Raw genomic sequence first — 23507 nt, 5'->3', positions numbered from 1 at the left:
AGGGGCGTGTCTCCTTCTACTGGAAGTACTCCCGTGACGACGGACAGCTCTCCAGTTCATTTTAGAACTCTCAGGAGGCTTGCCTCCTTGGGCGGGTAACTTTCCTTCCGAGGGAAGTTTTTCCTGTCCAGGCTTGAGTTTTTCCACTTTTGGGGGGTTCTTCTCTTGCCTTTTTTTTTTTCGTGCGACTATGCTCTTGGTGCTGAGCGGTCGCACCTGCAGTTTCGCTCAAGGGGCTGGGCAACTGCAGGAGCTCCTCTTCGGAGGATTGCTCCTTTTAGGTCACTGGCTGACCAGTCTCTTCCACGAAGTGTTTCTCTTTCGTTCGCGAGAGAGTACACTCATAGAGACTCCTCTTCGGAGGTTTCTTCTGTTGCTGTTGCTGTTGGCCTCCCTCGCCGTAAGGCCCACCGTCCGCCTCGTCGTAAGGGCCTCTCATCTCCCTATAAGGGTGCTTGAGGCGCCTTTTTGGATCTCCGTTTGCAGGCTACAACTCCTTTTTCTCGATCTTCCGCCTTGGTGCAGATGGACAGCATTCTGATCTCGTCTTCCGACGGGCAACGGTCTTCCCGACGGACAACGGTCTTCCCGACGGACAACGGTCTTCCGACGGACATCAGTCTCCCGGCGGACAACGATCCCTTCGGGGCAAAGTGTTGCCCCCACGGGGGTTTTTCCCTTGCGTGTCAGGGTTTCCCTGCGCGCCCTTCTGCTGTGTTCTCTCCTGCTCCTGCTCAGTGTTAGCACACAGGCGCTCTTCTGCTCATCAGCGCTCTCCTGTTCGTCAGCACTTTCAAGATGATCATCCCTGCGGTTCCTGTTGGTTCCTGTTACGCGCCCTGTGCGCCCACGTTCGCCCTCGCGATCTAGAACTTCGGTTCAGGTCGGGGTCAAGGACTCTTCTTCTTTGCGCAGGCTTCCACGCGTAGCCTTCTGCTCGTCTGCGATCATCAGCTCGCCAGCGATCATCAGCTCGCCAGCGATCATCAGCTCGCCAGCGATCACCTGTCTCTCGGCGATCTCCGGATCGCCCGCGTGTGTTACAGCCGGCACGCCAACGTTCTCCAACACTTCTGAAGGAACATGGTTCGCCAGCTACTAGCTCACCTGCGCATGCTGATCGCCATCGCGCGACCCTCAACTGCGGATGCTGATCGCCATCGCGCGACCCTCAACTCCGGATGCTGATCGCCATCGCGCGACCCTCAACTGCGGATGCTGATCGCCATCGCTCGACCCTCAACTGCGGATGCTGATCGCCATCGCGCGACCCTCAACTGCGGATGCTGATCGCCATCGCGCGACCCTCAACTGCGGATGCTGATCGCCATCGCGCGACCCTCAACTGCGGATGCTGATCGCCATCGCGCGACCCTCAACTGCGGATGCTGATCGCCATCGCGCGACCCTCAACTGCGGATGCTGATCGCCATCGCGCGACCCTCAACTGCGGATGCTGATCGCCATCGCGCGACCCTCAACTGCGGATGCTGATCGCCATCGCGCGACCGCACACCTGCGGATGCTGATCACCATCGCGCGACCCTCAACTGCGTATGCTGTTCACCATCTCGCGATCGCCCACCTGCAGATGCTGCTCGCCATCGCGCGACCGCCGACCTGCGCATGCTGATCGCCATCGCGCGACCCTGGCATGCTGATCACCATCGCGCGACCCTGCGCATACTGATCACCATCGCGCGACCCGGCGCATGCTGATCACCATCGCGCGATCGCCTTCATGCACATGCTGCTCGCGATCGCTCACCTTCGCATACTGCTCGCCAACGCACGATCGCTCACCTGCGCATGCTGCTCGATCATCGCGTCGGCATAACACAACGCGCCATCGCCAACCTGCGCGTTAGCGCTCACCAGCTCACCACCGATCACTTGTTGATCTATATAGCCAGCGGTCTTCCTCGCCCACGCGGCAGCGCGTTTCCTCGCCATCGCGCTAACGCTTGCGTTCGCCGCCTCAGACTCGCTCTCATCCACCTGCCCACCCTCACGACCGCTTGCCTGCGCGACCGCTCGCCTGTGCGCCCGCGCGACCACTCGCCTGCGCGCCCACACGTCCACGTGCCTGCACGTCTACGCTCATGCACGTCCGCGCTCATGCTCTCCAATGTTCGCCCACGCGCGAACCAACGGTTTTTCCATCGCGCGGACGGATGGTGTTCCGTCGCGCGAACCTACAGTGTTTCTTCGCTCAAACGTCGGCTTATTTCTTGCAGTATCCATTGCTCGTCTATGGGTTATCACTCGCCGACCACCAGCTCTCGCCCTTCCTACCACGCTCGCCCTCCTTCTGCGCTCCTTCGTTCGCGTTACCGCGCATGGGCGCTTCCACGTTCGCCCACGCGAAAATCTTTGAATTTCCGTCGCGCGAGCTCCAGGGCGATTGCGACCACGATTCCCAATGGGGTTTTCGCAGCCTGGCCAGCCTGGCGAGTTCTTCTGGAGCGTATTTCCAGAACACGGCCTCACCCCGTAAACGCAGAGCATGGCACTTGCAAGAATAGGAGAAACTTAAGGGAGATCTGAGCAACACTCCTCTTTCCTGAACCTGGGTTAGCCCTTCCCCGTCATTCCCTGGAAGGATTTTTGGCGGGGGGGCTTTCCGTTCGAGATTTCTCCATCGGACAAGGGGTGACTGCTTACCTCTTCCTCTGGGAGCTTACCAGGTTCTTTCCCTCCTCGGTTACGGCCCGAGGTTTGGTTCAAGGAAGATCAGGGGTACTTTCCTCCTCTCGAGCTCAGGCACCTTGGCCTTTCGTCGTTAAGTATCTAACTTGCGGACAAGCTCGATGTTGTACCATCTGGACGCGCTGACTGAGGGCTTCCTTCGGGTGTCTCATCTGTGGAGGTCGACGACCTCAGACACCCTTCCATCCTTGAGAAGAGTTTGTTTGTGCCCAAGGACAGAGACTTAGACAGCGGCTGTGCGGAGGAAATCGACTTCCGGTTTCACTCCTCCAAGGCGCTTTCTTCCAGACTCTGCAGGGCTCCAGCGCCCTTTTCTTTCAACCACGTCGGCCTAAGTTATCGGCTACGACAACTGGGACAAGGTGTCCAATTGCAGTTTCCTCCTGTCAGGAACAGATGGCACGGGAGACTCCCCCGGGGGGGCATAGTCCTAAAAGGAGTTCACGAACTCTAGGATTGCAGGTTTTTCGCTGGGAGGATGCTTAAGGTTACTCATCCGAATGACAGCTTCCCGATGCCCATTCCCGCACAATCTCTGTGATTAGCCAAGGATATCGCGCCTGCCGTCTCTGTCAGCAAATTCTGTGTCTCTGAACCTCTATGCCATAGCGTCTGCAGAGTTGCCCGGTTGGGCAGAATGATCCATACCTTAGGCGAAGGTCTTCCTTAGGATCATCGACGGCTTCACCCCCGGCTCCCTCAGTCGATCCTTTCTTGTAAGGAAGGATCTGAGAGGGGAAGTCCGTAGTCGACCTCTCAGCCCTGATCAAGTTTGTCGAACAAACTTTGGCCAGCGTAGACCAGCAGAATCGATCAGACTGGTAACGAGGCGACAGGACTCCTTAAACCCTGGATCGGAAGGACGGGTACTTTCAGTTTCCATTCCATCCATCTTCCAGGGTGCTCGTCGAATTCAGCCTAGACTGCAAGTATTCCTGCTTATGATGCAGTGTGGCTATCCCGCCGTGGCATAGCAGGTTTGTTTCACCAGAGAACTCTCCCTGCCTTCCTCTTGGCCGCTCAGGTGCAGGCTTCCGCCTCCTCTGCTGTTTGGAGGGCTGGTCAACTCCGGTAGGCTCGGGTTCGACCTTCTTCAGCGCCGGGACAAGCTTCCGGATGCTTACCATGAGTGTGGGCTCATGGTATTTTGCTTGGAGCCTTCTCTTCCTCTGCCTCAACATCTGGAGTATCTGGCCATGATATTGAGTCAACGGCCTTACCACGTTGGAAACCCCGCTTTTCGTCCGTCCAGCGAGGTTAAGCAACGTCGGTACTTGGATGGGTGACCACCTGGGGACGCCAGATTCTGTTACCACATCCTCCGAGCCTTCCTTTCGGTTGACTGTGGCAAGACTGAGGAGAGTCGCAGTACCTGTTCTCAGTCAAGCAGAGCTTTCAGCCCTACCTTGGAACGTTTACTAGTTCTCCTTTCCTCATTGACCCGTCTATAGTCCGAACGGTCGCCTCAGGATAAGTTCCATGTGGGGCGATCCAAGTTCCGGTGGCTTCAGGCAATGTTTAACCGGACTCCCTGGCCCTATGGGACCAGCGGAACTATTAGACCTGCAATGGGTGTTGACCTATGGAGCCTCTTGATGGTAGTGGATATTCTCGTCCTTTCCCCACATTCTTGATGCGGTTCTCGGACTCGTGAAAGGAAAGGGGTGGGGGGGGGGGGGGGGCATGTTCCGGTCCAGGCCTATGGTCAAGACCTGAAGGATACCTCTCCATCATTCAGGCAGGCTTAGGGGCCTTAGTCTGGCCCCTCTACAGATCCTACAGCTCCTGCCGAGTCGCCCCGTTGCGCGTCGACTTCATGATTCTGGCGTATTCTAACCAGCAGGGGACGCATTTTCACACCTTCACATCTTGCAGTAGAGATACCGGGATGATTGAGATTCTCTCAATACCACCATCGGCTCTCTCATTCCAGGCAGGGGAATGTTTTCTCAGACTTGCAGAGCCTCGTAGAGAGAGTGTACCTGGGGGTCTTTGACCTTGGGTAACCAGCAAATGCTGGTCTGGGGGACCTGATCGCGACAGCTTGGAACCTCAAGCTTCCGCTATTCTTCCCCCCAGTCTCAGACCCCGAGACTCTGGCAAGATGCATTCCGGTGATGGTGGGACAACTTCGACGCCTGCGTCTTCCCTCCTTTTTGTCTGTGGACAATGGGTCTCAACAAGACCAGGTTGTCTGTCAACCTTTCAATGGGAGAGCTCCACTGGGACTATGCGCAGAACAGTTTCTGGACCCTCTGCTTCCCCTGACGGAACTCCCGGGAGAGCTTCTTCCACGCCGCAGACTACTCAAGCAACCACACTGCGACATCTCTCCCGAACCGAGGCGTCGCTTCGGCTTCATGCCTGGAGACACTACGCTTCCTCCTCAAGAAGAGACAACCCGCTACAGTCGCGGTACGGAGGTCGCGTCATCTGCGATAGTCATCCACAGGGGTCTCCCAGGCAAAGTGAAGAGTCTTCGGTGGTTGGTGCCGTGGGAGATATACCTCTTCCCTTGAGGCCTCTTCTCCAGCAATAACGGTCTTATTGCCTTTCGGCGGGAGGAAACTCCTTTCCGCTCTCAGCAATGAAGCCTGTGGCTCAGCCTTTCCCTGACCTTCAGGCTTAAAGGAATAACTTTTTCCTGCCCGCTGGATCTATCCGCGCTCGTGCGAAGCTACGATCGTCCCTGCCCTAGTCGGAGGAAGACCTCCAACTTGGAGCATGGCTCGGACTTTTAGTCCTTTAAGAGATCTTCTCAAGACCCTTTACGACAGGCCTCGGATTGTATTCCGCCTTGGGTCTTCTGCTCACTCTGGCCACGGCCAGTGTGTAAGCAATCTTCTTGGTCTCTTACTACTCCCCCCTTTCTAAGGAAGAGGGGAAGGCAACATTCAGGCTCGCTCCTGAGTTGTTGGCTAGACTCAGAATCTGGGGGTCCCGGCCCTTCGGTCCGATTCATTCAAGATTTCGAGTCTCCATTCTGTATCTGATGTCCCAAGACCTTCTCTTTCTTGCCAGTAAAGGAATCGAGAGGTTAGCGCTGGGAACAGCTGCAGTTTGTCCTCAGTTGCAGCCGATTTGGGAGCACAAGGAGGACATGGGGGGAGAGTCACCAGTATACCTCTTCAGCCCGGACTCAAGGACATTCATCTCGACCTGTCTCCAGACCCTCCCCCGTCACGTCGCCCTACAGCATGATGTTGGATACATCGCAACGTCCCTCGCCTTCGAGTAATACTACTCTGTGACGCAGGTGCTACAAGCTGGAGTCTGGAAGCGTCTAATGACCTTCGCAGCCCGCTTCCTGCAGGGCGTGACCCACAGGAGTCTCGATACGTTTTCTATCGCTCTGTGGTGGCTACACAACAGCTGGTCTAACCTCAGGCTCCTTTTTGGACAGGTAGCAGAAGGTTGAGGGCATTGTTATCAGGTTTTAGTCTGCATGAACGAAAGAAGTATGTCGGGCCCTTACTTCTTTCTTCATCATCCCCTCTACGGGGAAGCAGCATCCTGGTCTCTGCATAGCTGACCTCGAACCTCTGCAGGTAAACCCTGCTTCCTTGTGTTCCGAGTATTGAGTCAATACTGTCGCGTCCCCCATACCCTGACGAGGTGGTATTGGGAACGTCCTAACCCAGAGTTCCTTCTGGAACTCCAGGTCAACTGCCTAGGACGGGTCACACTTCTTCCTTCACACACAAGCTTACGTAGGCCACATGGTTCCTTGCGGAGCAAGGAACTTGTGAGGTGTAGGGACTCCTTTTCTCGAGTGCGACTCACTCGGATTCTGAGTCCCCGGGTAAAGCCAAAGCCAGTATGGCTGGGGACTTTCCACCCTTCCTAAGGGGTAAGTCACCCTTTGTAAATAGCGTGGTTTGTATTTCGGTTACGGAACAAATGACAAATTCGAAGATAGTTTGTATTTTTAAATATTAAACTTAGCCGGTGAATATATAATAGCTGACGTCTCGGACGGCTCGACATAAACACAAAAACTCGCGAGCGATCGCCATGAAGGTTGCGGGTGTGCCCACCAGCGCCGACTATCGGCCAGATACCGCATATACGTGTAAACAGCCTCAGTTCTTCTCTGTCGGTCTTGTCGACAAGTTGATTCCGCTCGCTGTTGACCTGGAGTTTTCGTCATTCTTGGTGAAGTACTTCTTTTTGGTTTTGAGCTTTCGCAGTGACAGGTGTTTTTCTCTTCAATTAAAACTCTTGAACCCTTTTTTGGATAGTGTTTATTGTTGATGACTTTGGATTGTTTTTGGATTTTCTTTGACTTTTAAAAATGGCTGACCCTTCTCCTATCCCTGGACCTAAATTTCGTAAATGTAATGCTAGGGATTGTAACAAACGTCTTCCCAAGGCCTCTCTCGACCCACATACCGTGTGTTCTAATTGCCGGGGTAAAACCTGCCAATTAGGAGATCGGTGTGATGAGTGCGTGGTACTTTCGGAATTCGACTGGCTAGAGTTTGATAAATATTCTCGTAAGCTTGAGAGAGATAGGGTGAGGAGAAGCTCCTCTAGGTCGTTGGATTTTTCCTCCTCCCATGCCCCTGAACCTAATCCTTCCCCTGTAGTAGTTGTTCCTGAACCCTCTACTAGCACTCATGAACCATCCATGCGGGATATGTTGCTTGCCATTCAAGCTTTGGGCGAGAGAGTTGAGTCTTTAGCATCAGACCGTAATCAACTCATGGCGGATGTGAATGTGTTAAAGTGTCAGAGTGCCACATTAGAAAATCGTGGGGATAAAGTGATTAGTGCGCAAAGTGTTTTTAGTGTTGCGACCGAGGGTTCGTCTGTTCGTGCTTGTCGTTCACCTAGTCCGAGACCTCTTTCAGGCTCCCCTGCACCAGGGAGAAGTAATGTCGTAGGACTTAAGGGGACGAGAGGCTTTAACCAACGAACAGACGTTCCCTCTGCGGTATCGGGCGTGTCTCGTCAAGATCGCCCCTACCATAAGACGAGCGAGGCTGTTTTCTCCTCGTCTTCCGAAGGCTTCTCGCAAAAGAAACCTTGGAGCAAAGTTTCTAGACCCTTAAAGCGGAAGTCAGTCCCTTCAGGACAGGTCCAGCGTCCTGGCTGTAGCCATTGGGACAGCTCTGACCCTTTGCAGTCGTCGGAAGACTGTTCTCCGATTAAGCGTAAGCGTAACACGGGCTCCGAGAGTCTCAGTAAGAGCAATGTTTTGCCGTCACAGACGTTACCATCGTCTCGGCCCGTACCGACTCCCGTTGATCCTAAATGGGTTGTCCTGCAGGATATGCAGAATAAGCTTGCCTCCCTTATGGAGGAGTATACCGTTGAGCAGGTTCACGATGATCCTCGCCGTTACGCTGATCGAGACTCTGGCCGTCAGCCGCCCAAACGAGCCTTTACTCGTCCTTTTGACGTTACGAAGCGTGATGTCGGTAGTTTGTCACGACAGTCATGTGACTTGGAGCCTCACTCGATGCAGTCCCGTGTTAACTTTCAGCCGCTGCCGCAGTCTCGTGTTGACGTTCAGCCGCTGCCGCAGTCTCGTGTTGACGTTCAGGACGTTCGCCAACCTGCTCAGTTGCCTTGTTTTGACGTTGAGCGTCAAGCACCGCAGTCAAGGGTTGTTTTGACTGCTCAGTCTAGGCAGTCAAGGCAGTCTCGACTTGACGTCGAGTGTCCATCAGCTCCTGTTGTTGTTGCTGGTCAGTCCTTTCAGCAGCGACATGACGTTGCCTCGACTACTACTGCTGCTCCTTTGCGTGTGGACTTTGCTTGTCAAGCATTGCCACCGCGGCAGGTCTCTCCCTTTCTTGAGACTCATCAATTGTCGGACGAGGTTCCTTCAGATGAGGATGTTGCTGATCCTCCGCCTACTGATATTCCTTTGGATGTTTTATCAGACGTAGAAGAGCCTAAGGCTGCTCAACCTTCGATGGACTTTAAGAAAATCATGATGATTTTTAAGGATCTTTTCCCAGATCATTTTGTTACTTCCGCTCCTCGTTCGCCTCCTTCAGAGTTTGCGCTAGGCTTAGCTGCTGCGAAGCCTTCTTTTACTAAGCTAGTGCTCTCGCGCTCTTCTAAGAGGGCTTTACGCTTGCTGGGCGACTGGTTGGTTACCAGGAGGAGTTTGGGGAAGACGGCCTTTGCCTTCCCTCCTTTTAAACTAGCTTCTAGAGCGAGCGTCTGGTATGACACGGGAGAAGTTCTCGGCTTGGGAGTCCCTGCCTCTGCCCATGGTGACTTCTCAAGCCTCGTAGACTCTCCCCGTCGCCTGGCCATGAGACGCTCTAAAGTTTGTTGGTCCGCCTCGGACCTTGACCATCTCCTTAAAGGGGTTTTCAGGGCCTTCGAAGTTTTTAACTTTTTAGATTGGTCTCTAGGAGCATTAAGCAGGAAGATCTCATCTGCCGACCAGGATGTTTCCGTACTTATTATGTCTTGTATGGAGAAAGCCATCCGCGATGGCTCCCATGAGCTCGCCGCCACCTTTACGTCTGGAGTCCTGAAGAAGAGGGAAACTCTTTGCTCATTCCTTTCAGCAGGAGTTACTCCCTGTCAGAGGTCGGAGCTTCTCTTTGCTCCCTTATCGGCTGCCTTGTTTCCTCAACAGCTGATCAAGGACATTGCGGCTTCGCTTGTGCAGAAGGATACACACGACCTGATGGCTACTTCTGCTCGTAAGGGAGCTCCTTCGTCGTCTTATGTCGTGAGGCCCTAGGTCGATACCCCAGCGACTAGATTTATCCCGCCCTTTCGTGGCAGAGCCCCCAGCAGGGGGAAAGAGAGGCAAGAGGAGAGGATCCAAGTCTTCCCGTGGCAGAGTCTGACTGCCCACGTCCTCAGACAGCGGTAGGTGCCAGACTGAACAGCTTCTGGCAGGCCTGGGAGAAGAGGGGTGCAGACCAAGAGTCTGTGTTGTTGCTCAAGGAGGGGTACAAAATACCTTTTGTACGCAGACCTCCTCTAGTAACAGTTCCTCTAGACCTCTCTCCCAGGTATCGAGAGGAGTCAAGAAGACAAGCTCTACAACAGCAGGTGTCTCTGTTACTAGAGAAGGGAGCGGTGGTGAAAGTCTCGGACCTTCAATCACCGGGATTTTACAACCGTCTCTTCCTAGTCCCAAAACATACGGGAGGTTGGAGGCCAGTGCTGGACGTCAGTGCGCTCAACGATTTGTTATAAAAACAAAATTTACGATGGAGACCACGAAGTCCGTCCTAGCAGCGGTCAGAGAGGGAGACTGGATGGTCTCTCTCGACCTGCAGGATGCGTACTTTCACATTCCTATTCACCCAGATTCTCAACCGTATCTGAGGTTTGTTTACAGGAATGTGGTATACCAGTTTCGAGCACTGTGCTTCGGCCTCAGCCCTGCTCCTCTCGTGTTCACGAGGCTCATGAGGAATGTGGCAAAATTCCTTCATTTATCGGGAATTCGAGCCTCCCTGTACTTGGACGACTGGCTTCTCAGAGCATCGTCCCGTCATCGCTGTCTGCAGGACCTTCACTGGACGTTGGGTCTGGCAGAGGAGTTGGGACTGTTGGTGAACTTAGAAAATTCTCAACTGAATCCATCCCAGACTATTCTCTATTTGGGGATGGAGATTCGCAGTCTAGTTTTTCGGGCTTTTCCGTCTGCCACCCGGATAGAGCAAGCCCTGCTCAAAGTCCGCCTTATGCTGAAAAAAGACCGTTGCTCAGTAAGAAGTTGGATGAGCCTCTTAGGGACTCTGTCATCCCTGGAGCAATTTGTCTCACTAGGGAGACTTCACCTTCGCCCTCTCCAGTTCCATCTAGACTCACACTGGAACAAAAGCAAGACTTTGGAAGCTATGTCAATCCCAGTCTCCGAGCCAGTAAAAGCATGCCTGAACTGGTGGGACAGCAACATAAGTCTGCGAGAGGGTCTGTCCCTGGCAGTCAAGAACCCAAACCACGTGTTGTTCTCAGACGCGTCGGATTTGGGTTGGGGAGCGACTCTGGACGGTCGGGAATGTTCGGGTCTTTGGACGTCGGATCAGAAGAGCATGCACATCAACGGCAAGGAGTTGTTAGCGGTTCACTTGGCCTTGACGAGTTTCGAGAGCATTCTTCGAAACAAAGTGGTAGAAGTCAATTTGGACAACACCACAGCATTGGCGTACATCTCCAAGCAAGGAGGCACTCACTCCCACACACTGTTCGTCATCGCAAGGGACCTCCTCATCTGGTCAAAAAATCGAGGCATCTCCCTGTTGACAAGATTCATCCAGGGGGACTTGAACGTCTTGGCAGACTGTCTCAGTCGGAGAGGTCAGGTGATCCCCGCAGAATGGACCCTCCACAAGGACGTGTGCAAGAGTCTTTGGGTGACTTGGGGTCAACCCTCCATAGACCTCTTTGCCACCTCGTTGACCAAAAGACTCCCGACCTATTGCTCTCCAGTCCCAGATCCAGAGGCGACCCACATAGATGCGTTTCTACTGGACTGGTCTCACCTGGACGCGTACACATTCCCACCGTTCAAGATCATCAACAAGGTACTGCAGAAGTTCGCCTCTCACGAAGGGACAAAGTTGACGTTGGTTGCTCCCCTCTGGCCCGCGAGAGAGTGGTTCACAGAGGTACTTCAATGGCTGGTAGACGTCCCAAGGAGTCTTCCTTTAAGGATGGATCTCTTACGGCAGCCCCACGTAAGGGATCTTCATCAAAGCCTCCCCGCGCTTCGTCTGACTGCCTTCAGACTATCGAAAGACTCTCAAGAGCTCGAGGTTTTTCGAAGGAGGCAGCCAGAGCGATTGCGAGAGCTAGGAGAGCTTCTACCATCAAGGTATACCAGTCGAAGTGGGAAGTCTTTAGAGACTGGTGCAAGTCATCATCCATTTCCTCTTCCAGTACCTCTATAGCCCAAATTGCAGACTTTCTCCTACATCTGAGAAATGTTCGCTCCCTCTCAGCGCCCACTATTAAGGGCTACAGGAGCATGTTGGCTTCTGTATTCAGACATAGAGGCTTAGATCTGTCCAATAATAAAGATCTCCAAGATCTCCTTAAGTCCTTCGAGACCTCTAAGGAGCGTCGTATGGCAACTCCTGGATGGAACTTAGACGTGGTCCTAAGGTTCCTAATGTCCGACAGGTTTGAGCCATTACATTCAGCCTCCCTGAAGGATCTCACCCTCAAGACGCTTTTCTTAGTGTGCTTGGCTTCGGCTAAAAGGGTCAGTGAGATCCATGCCTTCAGTAGGAACATCGGCTTTTCTACAGATAAAGCCACATGTTCACTTCAGCTTGGTTTCTTGGCCAAAAATGAACTGCCTTCTCGTCCTTGGCCTAAGTCGTTTGATATACCTTGCCTGTCAGAGATCGTAGGCAACGAGCTTGAAAGAGTACTGTGTCCAGTCAGAGCTCTTAAGTTTTATTTAGCTCATACAAAATCCTTACGAGGTGGATCTGAGGCCTTGTGGTGCTCAGTTAAGAAGCCATCATTGCCTATGTCTAAAAATGCTTTATCGTATTTTATTAGATTTTTAATCCGAGAGGCTCATTCTCATTTGAGTGAAAAAGATCGTTGCTTGCTTAAGGTCAAGACGCACGAAGTAAGAGCTATAGCAACTTCCGTGGCCTTTAAGCAAAACAGATCTCTACGAAGTATTATGGACGCGACCTTTTGGAGGAGCAAGTCGGTGTTCGCTTCATTTTACTTAAAAGATGTCCAGACTCTTTATGAGGACTGCTACACACTGGGTCCATTCGTTGCAGCGAGTGCAGTAGTGGGTGAGGGTTCTACCACTACATTTCCCTTAATTCCAATATCCTTTTAATCTTTCCCTTGAAATGTTTTTAATCTTGTTTTGGGTTGTACGGAAGGCTAAGAAGCCTTTCGCATCCTTTTTGATTTGGCGGGTGGTCAAATGTCATTTCTTGAGAGCGCCCAGATTAAGGGTTTTGATGAGGTCCTGTTGTATGGGTTGTCGCCCTGTATACTTCAGCTCCTGGGAGTCTTTCAGCATCCTGAGAGGATGGCTGGGCTTCGTGAGGGAAGCGGACTAACAAGGCAGAGTAATCGTCAGAGTCAGCTTCCTTACCAGGTACCTATATTTATTTGGGTTTTGTTATGATATAACTGTCAAAAACTCTAAGCATATACGCCTATATTGTATTAATACTGGTCTCTACCCACCACCATGAGTGTGAATCAGATATTATATATTCACCGGCTAAGTTTAATATTTAAAAATGATATTTTGATTATAAAATAAATTTTTGAATATACTTACCCGGTGAATATAAATTATAGGCCCTCCCTTCCTCCCCGATAGAGACCCAGCGGAATGAGAAGAACTGAGGCTGTTTACATGTATATGCGGTATCTGGCCGATAGTCGGCGCTGGTGGGCACACCCGCAACCTTCATGGCGATCGCTCGCGAGTTTTTGTGTTTCTGTCGAGCCGTCCGAGACGTCAGCTATTATATATTCACCGGGTAAGTATATTCAAAAATTTATTTTATAATCAAAATATCATTTTTCCTAACCATACAAACCTTAGCTATTTACACATATTTGCCCGCCAGCCCTGTCCCCCAAGACAAGTCCTACCTCTAAGTGAAAGTGAGTATTCACCTGTGTGTGAGGGGGAGGAGGGGTAGCTAGCTACCACTCCCCTACCCCCCCGCTAACTAGCACGGGGGTAATACACCCTCGTTAAATTCTAATGGCTCGCCATTTCAGCTACGCTAAAAGGTAACCCCCTTTGTAAATAGCTAAGGTTTGTATGGTTAGGAAAAATACAAATTATCTTCGAATTTGTCATTTTTATTTGTTTAACAACAACCCCACTTTTCACTGTGGGTTTGTGGTAGGCTATTGTGGACAGAAGTTCGAGAACTGCTCAAGCTCAATAGTTTCTAGTAGTGTCTGCAACCTCACGATCCTTTGGGATGCCTATAAGTCTACCATTTGAGTCATTAGCAGCCATTTCCCGATCCCTCCTTAGTCCTAGCTTGATGGGGAAGGGCCTTGGGCACTAATCATATGTATAATATGGTCAGTGTCCAGGGCGTTGCCCTATCCCTTGCCTCTGCCATTCATAAGCAACCTTTAAGACTGCATTCTAATGATTTTTCATCCACAGGTTAACTTTATTACTTCACCAGTCATTTTTTAATCATTTCATGGTGATTATTTTTGTTATTGCAGTTTCTTTTAGGAATTTATAAGAATTACACTTATTTCTGGTTCTAAAATGGTACTCCGGTTTATTTTTGAGATACGTTTAGCTTGATATTCTGGGATAATAGTGTTTAAGTATGCTGTACTCATTTTTTTGTTTTCTCAGGATAGGGTCATTGGCATAAAAAGTTATGGTGATTAATGATCATTAGACTAATTCACTTGCTTGTTCAAGGTAATACCTACTTTGTTTCACCAAGTAAAGTTTGTGTTATGATTTGGTTATTTAAAAAACCCAATTGATGACCTCTGGCTTTGAATTTTGGAAATTCAGATTATTGTATTTTTTGCTGGGAGAATCTCTGTTTCATGTTACAGGGTTTTTTATATTGAAAGCAATTTGTTTTATTGCTGAAAAATCCTTATTAGTTATTTACTCAAGCCCTTCAGGTCCTGTAGGCAACCCTTTTCTCTCTTAGGTATCTATATATTTGATTTTCCTTAAAAAATCTAGGGAAAGATATATACAGTAGGTTAGTATCCCATATTTTATATGTTACATTATATACAGTAACACAAGCTAAAACATAAAAAATACATATTCAAAATAGTGACCTTTAAAAGTAACATATATTGTATGTATATAAAGTATACTTATAAAAAATTATAATGCTAAGATAATTTTATTTGTGCATTTTGTGTATGAATTATCTTTCACATAGTTTTTAAATAAAATAATCAGTTGAGTAACAAAATAGTAGATAGAGTAAAAACTAGTCCCAAACAAAATTGTTTAATGGGTCTCATTCACACTCCTTAACCATTTTTGACATGACAGTATTTTGGTAATAGGTACCAGTGCCAACAATTTAAATAATTATGTATTTTTGATCAGGAATTTATTATGTTTAAATTATGATTAAAGTGATTTTTAATGAATTTACACCTGCAAACTTAGTATTTGAATGAAAACCATCAACGAATTTATGGTGGGATGGCGGGTTGTCCGGAAGGAAAAGATTGTTAAATGACATGGCTTTCTTCGGGCAGGCAGTATTTTTCTGCCTCAGGAATAAAATGAAGAAAAAACTAATCTGGAAAAAACTGTCACTGTGACGACCAAGGATTTGGTGTTACTCATCCATACAATGGAAAAAGAGCCCATAGCTATGATTTTGATAGTGGGTTCTCTGAATGGGACAACTCGGTTTTGCTTCAAGTTTTCAGAAGCATTGCCACCAAGTAGCAGTTAACCTGCATATGTCTTCGTTAAATATAAACATTTACTTTTCTTCTATAGATATGTATGATCTGAGAGCTATTGTCATCCAGTGTAATCCTGTTTCATCAACATTAAAATCTTGCCTTCAATAACTTTCCCTAATGTTTCAGCAAATTTCTGGACAGATACTTCACTAGCATGCGCTGTCTCAATAGTTACTTTTTAAATTGTGGAGATTGACTGCCTCAAAACAATGAAACCTCCCATGACTTGCACTAAAGGATGTGCCCTCTGATGTGCCTCCATGTTTGATTTTCTAACCCTCAGAAAGACTTGTAGCATATTCTTAGATATTATTATTATTATTATTGTTGTTATTATTATTATTATTATTATTATTATTAATTATTGTTATTATTATTATTATTATTATTATTATTATTATTATTATTATTATTTGCTAAGCTATAACCCTAGTTGGAAAAGCAGAATGCTATAAGCCCAGGGGCTCCAACAGGGAAAATAGCCCAGTGAGGAAAGGAAACAAGGAAAAATAAAATATCTTGAGAGTAACAACACCAAAATAAATATCTCCTATATAAACTATAAAAAACTTTAACAAAACAAGAGGAAGAGAAATAGGATAGAATAGTGTGCGTGAGTGTACCCTCAAGCAAGAAAACTCTAACCCAATACAGTGGAAGACCATGGTACAGAGGCTATGGCACTACCCAAGACTAGAGAACAAGGGTTTGATTTTGGAGTGTCCTCCTAGAAGAGTTGCTTACCATAGCTAAAGAGTCTCTTCTACCCTTATCAAGAGGAAATTGGTCACTGAACAATTACAATGCAGTAGTTAACCCCTTGAGAGAAGAAGAATTGTTGGGTAATCTCAGTGGTTGTCAGGTGTATGAGGACAGAGGAGAATCTGTAAAGAATAGGCCAGTCTGTTCGGTATGTGTGTAGACAAAGGGAAAATTAACCATAACCAGAGAGAATGATCCAGTGTAGTACTGTCTGGCCAGTCAAAAAACCCCATAACTCTTTAGCGGTAGTATCTCAGCAGGTGGCTGGTGCCTTGGCCAACCAACTACCTACACTTAAGAGGCACTCAACATTGATACCTATCTTGAATCCTAATTCTTAGAATTACCTCTACTTCTTGGATCACATTTCAAAATTTCTTAGAAATAAGTGTTGCTTGTATTGATACTCATGCTCATTTTTTTCCTTGTTCTTAATAATCAGGCTGATTATAGATTTAATGTTATACAATCATGCAACATCAGCCCCGTTTTTTTTTTTATTTCAATCTAATTTTTTGTTGCTTTTTATTTAGAATAGTGTAGAAACTCCTTGCAAAAGAATTACTACCTTTTGATAAAGCTCCCAGCTATATTGTAGTTGCATTCTGTATGCTGCAAAGGACTAGTAATACTAACTAACCTACCACGTTGCTATGGGATTTGAAATTCTGCAACCAATTTTCAATTTGCACATACTATGATGATTTTTAATTTCTTGTACAAATTTGGATCACTGAAAGCTCTGAAATTGAAGGTTCGAGTGTTGTATTTTTACTGTACTTTGGAGAACAGTTATACGTATTTAAAATAAACACTCATAAATTTTTACTTGTATTCCAGAAACAAGTAAAAATGTGAAGTTGAATGTGGAGTTGATTGTACAATGCATACGTTCTTCTGTTAGTCCTGATACCCACCGCCGAGCAATGCTGATTCTTTCTTTAGTTGCTGACATTTTCCCCGTAAGTTTTATGAAATTCTTAAGTAATATTTTTCATTTGACTTATAATGAATTTGCTTATAGTTATGGCTTTGTTTATACTGAATTTTCATAATTCTCATTATACACTAGAAATATTTTGTATTATATTTTATGCTCGTATTCTGTCTTTCTCTGCAGGATGTGGTTTTGCATAATATGATGTCAATTTTCACCTTCATGGGTACTTCCCTTTTGAGGCGTGATGATTCATATTCATTTCAAGTCATCCATCAAACTATAAAAAACATTGTCCCTGTGCTGATAAAGGTATGTATTTATTGGATTTGTATAAATTTTAGGCAATAATCCTATATTGCTTAAGTATAGCATTTTTTATTTTTCATATTTTGATTTGAAATAAAAGTATTCTTGTTGAAATTTGCATTATATGTTATGTTTATAACAAGAGTAAGTTATCTATTCATGTTGAATTTATTCATTTTCCAGTGTGAAAGTGGATCAGAGGAGTTGTTGTTCAAGCTAGCAAATGTATGTCAGGTGTTTTTTGATGCATTTCCTGACCTTCCAGAGCACCGCCGTTTACCTTTATTCATTCAGCTTGCCAATACAATCGAGGTCAAAAATAACCTATGGATTTTACTAGCACTGATGGGTATGTGTTTTGTTTTGCATGTCAAGTTTATTATGAATTCTATCTGTCATAAACTACATGTGAAATTCATTATTAATTATATTTCAAACTATGGTAAGTTGGATTCACAGCTTTTAATTTAATATTTTTATGCTAAGGTATCAAGAGCTTCATAAGATTCAGTTTCTGACATTTGGTAACCCTGCTAATAAATGTGATGTACAGAAAATTTTTCGTTTGTACCATTTGACCAAGAACTTAATGCTCATAATTCTAAATAGCAAATGGGAGGTTTTGAAAAAAACTTTAAACTTATTAAAGGCAATGGTTTTCAGTTTTCACCCAGCTCTGTATATAATAGAGAGTAATTCTAGATTACATGTAGTAGTCACCAAAACCAACAAGAGAATACTTTTAAACGGGAGTGAGTTTTAGTTGTTATTATTATTATTATTATTATTATTCGCTAAGCTGCAACTCTAGTTGGAAAAGCAGGTTGCTTGTCCAATGTGCTCCAACGGGGAAAATGGCCCAGTGAAGAAAGGATATAAAGAAATAAATAAACTAGATATAAGAAGTAATAGATAAAAATATTAGCTTAAGATCAGTAACAACATTAAGTAAACCTGTTCGACTTGAAAATATTCACTGCAAGTTTGAACTTCTGAAGTTCCACCGATTCAACAACCAGATTAGGAAGATCATTCCACAATCTGGTGGCAGCTGCAATAAACAAGAGATTGCAAAGAGTGGTAGTTGGTGAGTGCTAAAGAGAGTATAAGAATGTAATGTATAGTGTTCCTTTGGTTAGTGTTCTTGGTTCTGAAAGCATCAGAGTTTTACAGATCAGTTACCAATTCTCCAAGTACTAAAAGAACCTCTTCATGCTAAGCTGCAGAAAATAGCAGACAACTTAGGTGCTAAGAAATCACCAGTCTTTATGAATAACAAAGGAAAAATAACATTTGTGCCTGCACCTCCATAAGCATCAAGGACCATCAAGGGAGTTGATTTTACAGGACAGAAAAACTAAACTAGTTGATTTAGCCTCAGGAAAACAGGATTACGAAGATCGAGTTTCTCATTACTCTGCTTACTGTCAAACACATCAGCTAAAAGGGTTGCCTTTTCTTTTGGACAGTGAGTGATAGAGCCATCTGGTTTAAGTAAAGGAGGAACTATACCAAAGAGTGCAGATTTAAAGGTAGCCCACCACTTATGTTCTTGGATTGTATCAGAAGGGGTTACTTTTATGGTGAGATTGCATTCCTCTTCAATTGAAGCATAAACTGTGAGTAACAGGTCTTAGCTAAGTATACAGTAGTTATTCCAAGTCAGAACTTATCTGTCACCCTTACAAAGCCTCCTGCTTATTCAAATAAGGATATCTAAAATCATCACTGAACCTGGGTACATCTCTCAATCGGTATTTTAGCACACGATAAGGGGTACGCCCATCACTTATGTTGACAAGATTCTCATTCAAAAGAACTACAGGCTCAACACTTACATAATTGTGAACAATTCAAGCCCAAAAGATCACTCTAAATGCCATTCTAGTCTGCTTGAGATTTTATGTATATCTAAGTAAGGCTCATCAGGGACAGGCTGCTCAGTCTTAATTAATAGTGGAATTAAGGCATGATCAGATGCCCTAACTGGAGAACCAACCTTACTTCTTATAATGCCAAGGGAGTCAGTGTATATTAAGTCCAAACAGTTACCAGACCTATAAGTAGCTCTATTTATGATTTTTGCATAGCCTGATTCAGAGGAAAAGGCCAAAGCTCTTAAGCCATGGTAATTAGTAGAAATTAAATTTAACCGCTCCCTGTGGTGAGCATTAAAATCACCAACAAGAACAAAAGAGGCCTTTCTATCATCATCTTGTATCTTAGCCATAATGGTAAGAAAACAAAGATAGAATCATCCAAGTCTGAATTCCAGTAGATCGAACATTCCCACAACATTTATCACAGATGCATATATGTTTGGTATGTCATAACTTTCCATAATATTCTAAAGTATTTGAAAAATATCTTTTTTCTTTTGCCACTCTTATGTACACATTTTGGAGTCGAGGGTGTAATTTTAACCTTTCAATTCTAGTTTACTGTAGCGCAATATTTGTAAACAGATTTTTACCAACATAGTTGAAAATACTGTAATCCTACTAAAACAACGAATCCTATTACTTAGTTTGGCGGTTAAAAATATCTGCTTTTATTTCGTTCACTATGACAAAAAGGCCCTGAGAACCATTCATGTAATTCCCGGCAAGTAGTTTTGTTGTCTAAACTTTGATTTACCATTTTTGATTTCTCATTTTCTGTATTTTACTAATTTTAATTTCTCACTGTCTGTATTTTACCAAATTTGATTTCTCATTTTCTGCATTATTAATTCTGGTACCCATTTCTGACCTTCAGTCATAACTTTTTTTCAGTCATGTGACTTTCTCTTGGCCAGTTCCAGTTCCTATACAAGCTTCTCCCCAACTAACTGCATCACATATTTGAAAGTTCTTGAATTTGTATTTAGGGAACATATCCATATTAAGTGTCCAAAAATAATGGTCCTTTCCCCTTTGGAAGAAACAAGTGTTAATGGTGTTTTTACAAGTATTTTGAATGGTTTTTGATGTTAATTTTTTTTTAAAGTTTTATGGTTGGCATAACCTAGGAGTTATGTCTGAAAAAAGGGATTTTGACGAAGGAAAAATCTATTTCTGGGCTCCGACCTGTGCCGCCCAGTGAAATACTCCTAGAGAGCACTATTTCTAAGGAATATAACTGCTATATATTACCAGAGAAAAAAAGCATAGGAATGCCAGGTTGAACCCAGCTCGCTCACCTATATAAGGTGTCGGTATAAAATACTGGGGCGTGATAATTCACAACCAGTTTCATGAGTGAAGCCAGTTGGGAAGCAAACACAGGGTTGAGACTTAGTCTTATGGTAAGCTAAGAATATGACAGTGGGGTGTTGTAGGTGAGCATAGCAGTCATAACTTCTGGAACTTTAAAATGTCTAATGTTTAGAGTATGGGTTTTCCCCAATTATTTGCATCAGAACAGTTTAAAGTATTTATAAATACTGTACACCAGGAACTCTTCTTATTTTGTTGATTAGGAATATTGCACTAAAGTAGATATCTACATTATATCTTTTTGTAATCTAGGATAATGATATGGTCTTCTTCATTGATGAATATAATCATAGATTATTTTTTGCACCAAATTGTATTATGATAATTGAACAATCGTCTATCGAGTTACATAATACATAATATACAATGTTTAATACAGTTTTCATTTACAAAACTTATGGATTTTAGGTTATACAGATTACTCAGCCAAGTTTTCTAATCTTATGGGTGTCATCTTTTTTCAGCTGATTCTCATGTTATGAAGGGTAATGTTTCGGAAGCATCCGATAACACAGAAGAAGCTCGTCGCAGTGTACCACATATTATAGAGTTTGCTTTAACACTGTGTAGTGAATTCAGTGTTCTGGATCAGGTTAATGCTTGTTACAAACTTATGGAGTATGTTAGTAGATTACCTGAAGATATTGGTAAGTTATGGCAAATAAATTTTGTAATGCATGTAATATATTAAAAAAAATTCATTTAAACGAATTAGGCATTGATAAGTTATGGCAAATATATTTTGTAATGCATGTACTTTAATATAAAAATTCATTTGAACAAATTTGATTTACTTTAGAATGTAGATGTTATAATTCTCTCAATTGTTAGTATGCTTTCTATTTGGATTTTTGAAGAATACATCTATTTATTGGGTAAATCTTATTTATAGATTTTAGGATATGTTAGATATGCTATGCTTAAACCAGTAGTGCACTTAATATAATATGGAAATCTTTAAGAATTTTATATTCTTTATTGCAGAAAGTCTCTTGCAGAAAAAGAAAATGGGAAAAGGAAAGAAACATATTGATATAATAAGTTGGGAGGCACATTCTACAAAACAGTATATCAACTTCAAATACACAAGTACTGCTCTTTTGTCACTCCTTTTATCATCAGAGAAGTTTGTGGGAAAGGTATGTAATAGTATAATCATTTCATACATTCCCACTTAGGCCTTTATAGATATTTCAAGTCTGTTCCAAATTTTATGCCCATATCCTTTTACCTCCTTTGTTTCACTTACTCTGTAAATGGCTTGTACTGTCATCTTACCATCATTTGCTTTACATTCTCTCAAATACTTGTGCAGATCAATTATTCATGTTTTTCCAATATCCTGCAGTAAACTTTTGTCAAAGGAAACTGTTTTTTACATTTTTGTATAAAGTCAATTCATTGTTTTTTTATATTTGGATGACTATCTATCGCGGAATTATTACATAATCACTACACAATTGGTATAAATCTGTTTTACACATAAAATCTCAATGGTGTAGTATTATTTAAAGTAAAATAATATAAGAAAATTCTTTAATCACTTCACAGTGAATAGAAAGATTTTATCAAAGGAAAATTATATGAAAGAGTCATGCTTTTCTGTTATTTAGAGTGAAATACATAATAAGAAAGGCAAATTTCTGAAAATTTTTTTGTATAATCAGCAGTAAAAAAATAATGAAATATAGTATATCATAGAATTGAGTTTGCATGCATATCTGTTAGTGACAAATCTCAAATGTACTACTGAAAGGGCGATGTGTTGCTTTGTAGTGAGAGGATAATCACTCTTAACATCTTATATATCGTACATTCTCAACAATTTCAACATTACATTTGTATTTAGTGTATAATATATTTTTTATAGGTCCATGTAAGAGAAACAGATTTTTCTCTTAACTTTCAGACCTTTCACGTAACTTTTTCATGACAAACACTATCTACTCATGCAGGCACACTCAAATATGCATACATATATTCATATATATGTGTTTGTGAATATTTACAGTATATAAGGATGAATATCAACACAATATCATGCTCAAATAGGAATAAATTTCTATTTCATACTGAGATTAAACTCTAGTCTCTTTAAGTGAAAGACAAGGTCGCTACCAATCATGCCACCAGAGATTCTAAAAGAAATTGGAACCTAAGTGCTAATTGCACTTCAGGATTTGCCTGGTGAGACATCAGTCTTATACCAGCGAGTTTCCCCCAACTTCCCGACCCGCCAGGTGACTAAATTGATAGCTTTTAATTTGAATTACCCCTAATGTGTCAATATGAATGAAAATCAACACAATATCAGGCTCAAATATAAATAAATTTTTATCATACTGGGATCGAACTCTAGTCTTTTCAAATGAAAGACAAGATTGCTACCAATCATGCCACCAAAGGGTCTAAAAGAAGTCAGAACCTAAGTGCTAACTGTAGTTCAAGAATTACATGGGGAGACAGTCTCATACCAGCGAGTTTTCCCCAACTTCCTGACCCACCAGGTGACACAGTTGATCACTTTTAATTCAAATTACTGTACCCCTAATAAGTCAATATGGATGAAAATCAACACAATATCGTGCTCAGATAAAAATAAATTTCTTTTTCATCCTGGGATCAAACACTAGTCTCTTCTTCAAGTGAAAGACAAGGTTGCTACCAATCATGCCACCAGAGGCTCTAAAAGAAGTCGGAACCTAAGAGCGTTACTGCACTTCAGGATTTACCTGGTGAGACATCAGTCTCAAACCAGCAAGTTTTCCCCAATATCCCGACCCACCAGGTGACACAGTTGATCACTTTTAATTCAAATTACTGTACCCCTAATAAGTCAATATGGATGAAAATCAACACAATATCGTGCTCAGATAAAAATAAATTTCTTTTTCATCCTGGGATCAAACACTAGTCTCTTCTTCAAGTGAAATACAAGGTTGCTACCAATCATGCCACCAGAGGCTCTAAAAGAAGTCGGAACCTAAGAGCGTTACTGCACTTCAGGATTTACCTGGTGAGACATCAGTCTCAAACCAGCAAGTTTTCCCCAATATCCCGACCCACCAGGTGACACAGTTGATCGCTTTTAATTCAAATTACTGTACCCCTAATAAGTCAAT

At 44.3% G+C, this 23507-nt stretch overlaps 1 protein-coding gene across 1 annotated transcript in view; it reads left to right on the top strand.

Moving 5' to 3' along the window:
• Window positions 1-23507, top strand: part of LOC137631754 (HEAT repeat-containing protein 1-like) — a 622900-nt gene that overhangs the window by 539324 nt on the left and 60069 nt on the right. The window contains exons 20-24 of the mRNA XM_068363681.1: window positions 16723-16844; window positions 17003-17131; window positions 17312-17477; window positions 20850-21032; window positions 21370-21524. Of these exons, the coding sequence (XP_068219782.1) occupies window positions 16723-16844; window positions 17003-17131; window positions 17312-17477; window positions 20850-21032; window positions 21370-21524 (755 nt within the window). The remainder of the gene's footprint in view (window positions 1-16722; window positions 16845-17002; window positions 17132-17311; window positions 17478-20849; window positions 21033-21369; window positions 21525-23507) is intronic.

The sequence above is a fragment of the Palaemon carinicauda genome, chromosome 40 (assembly GCF_036898095.1).
Source record: "Palaemon carinicauda isolate YSFRI2023 chromosome 40, ASM3689809v2, whole genome shotgun sequence".
NCBI lineage: Eukaryota > Metazoa > Arthropoda > Malacostraca > Decapoda > Palaemonidae > Palaemon > Palaemon carinicauda.
This window is presented reverse-complemented; position numbering and strand designations above follow the sequence as displayed.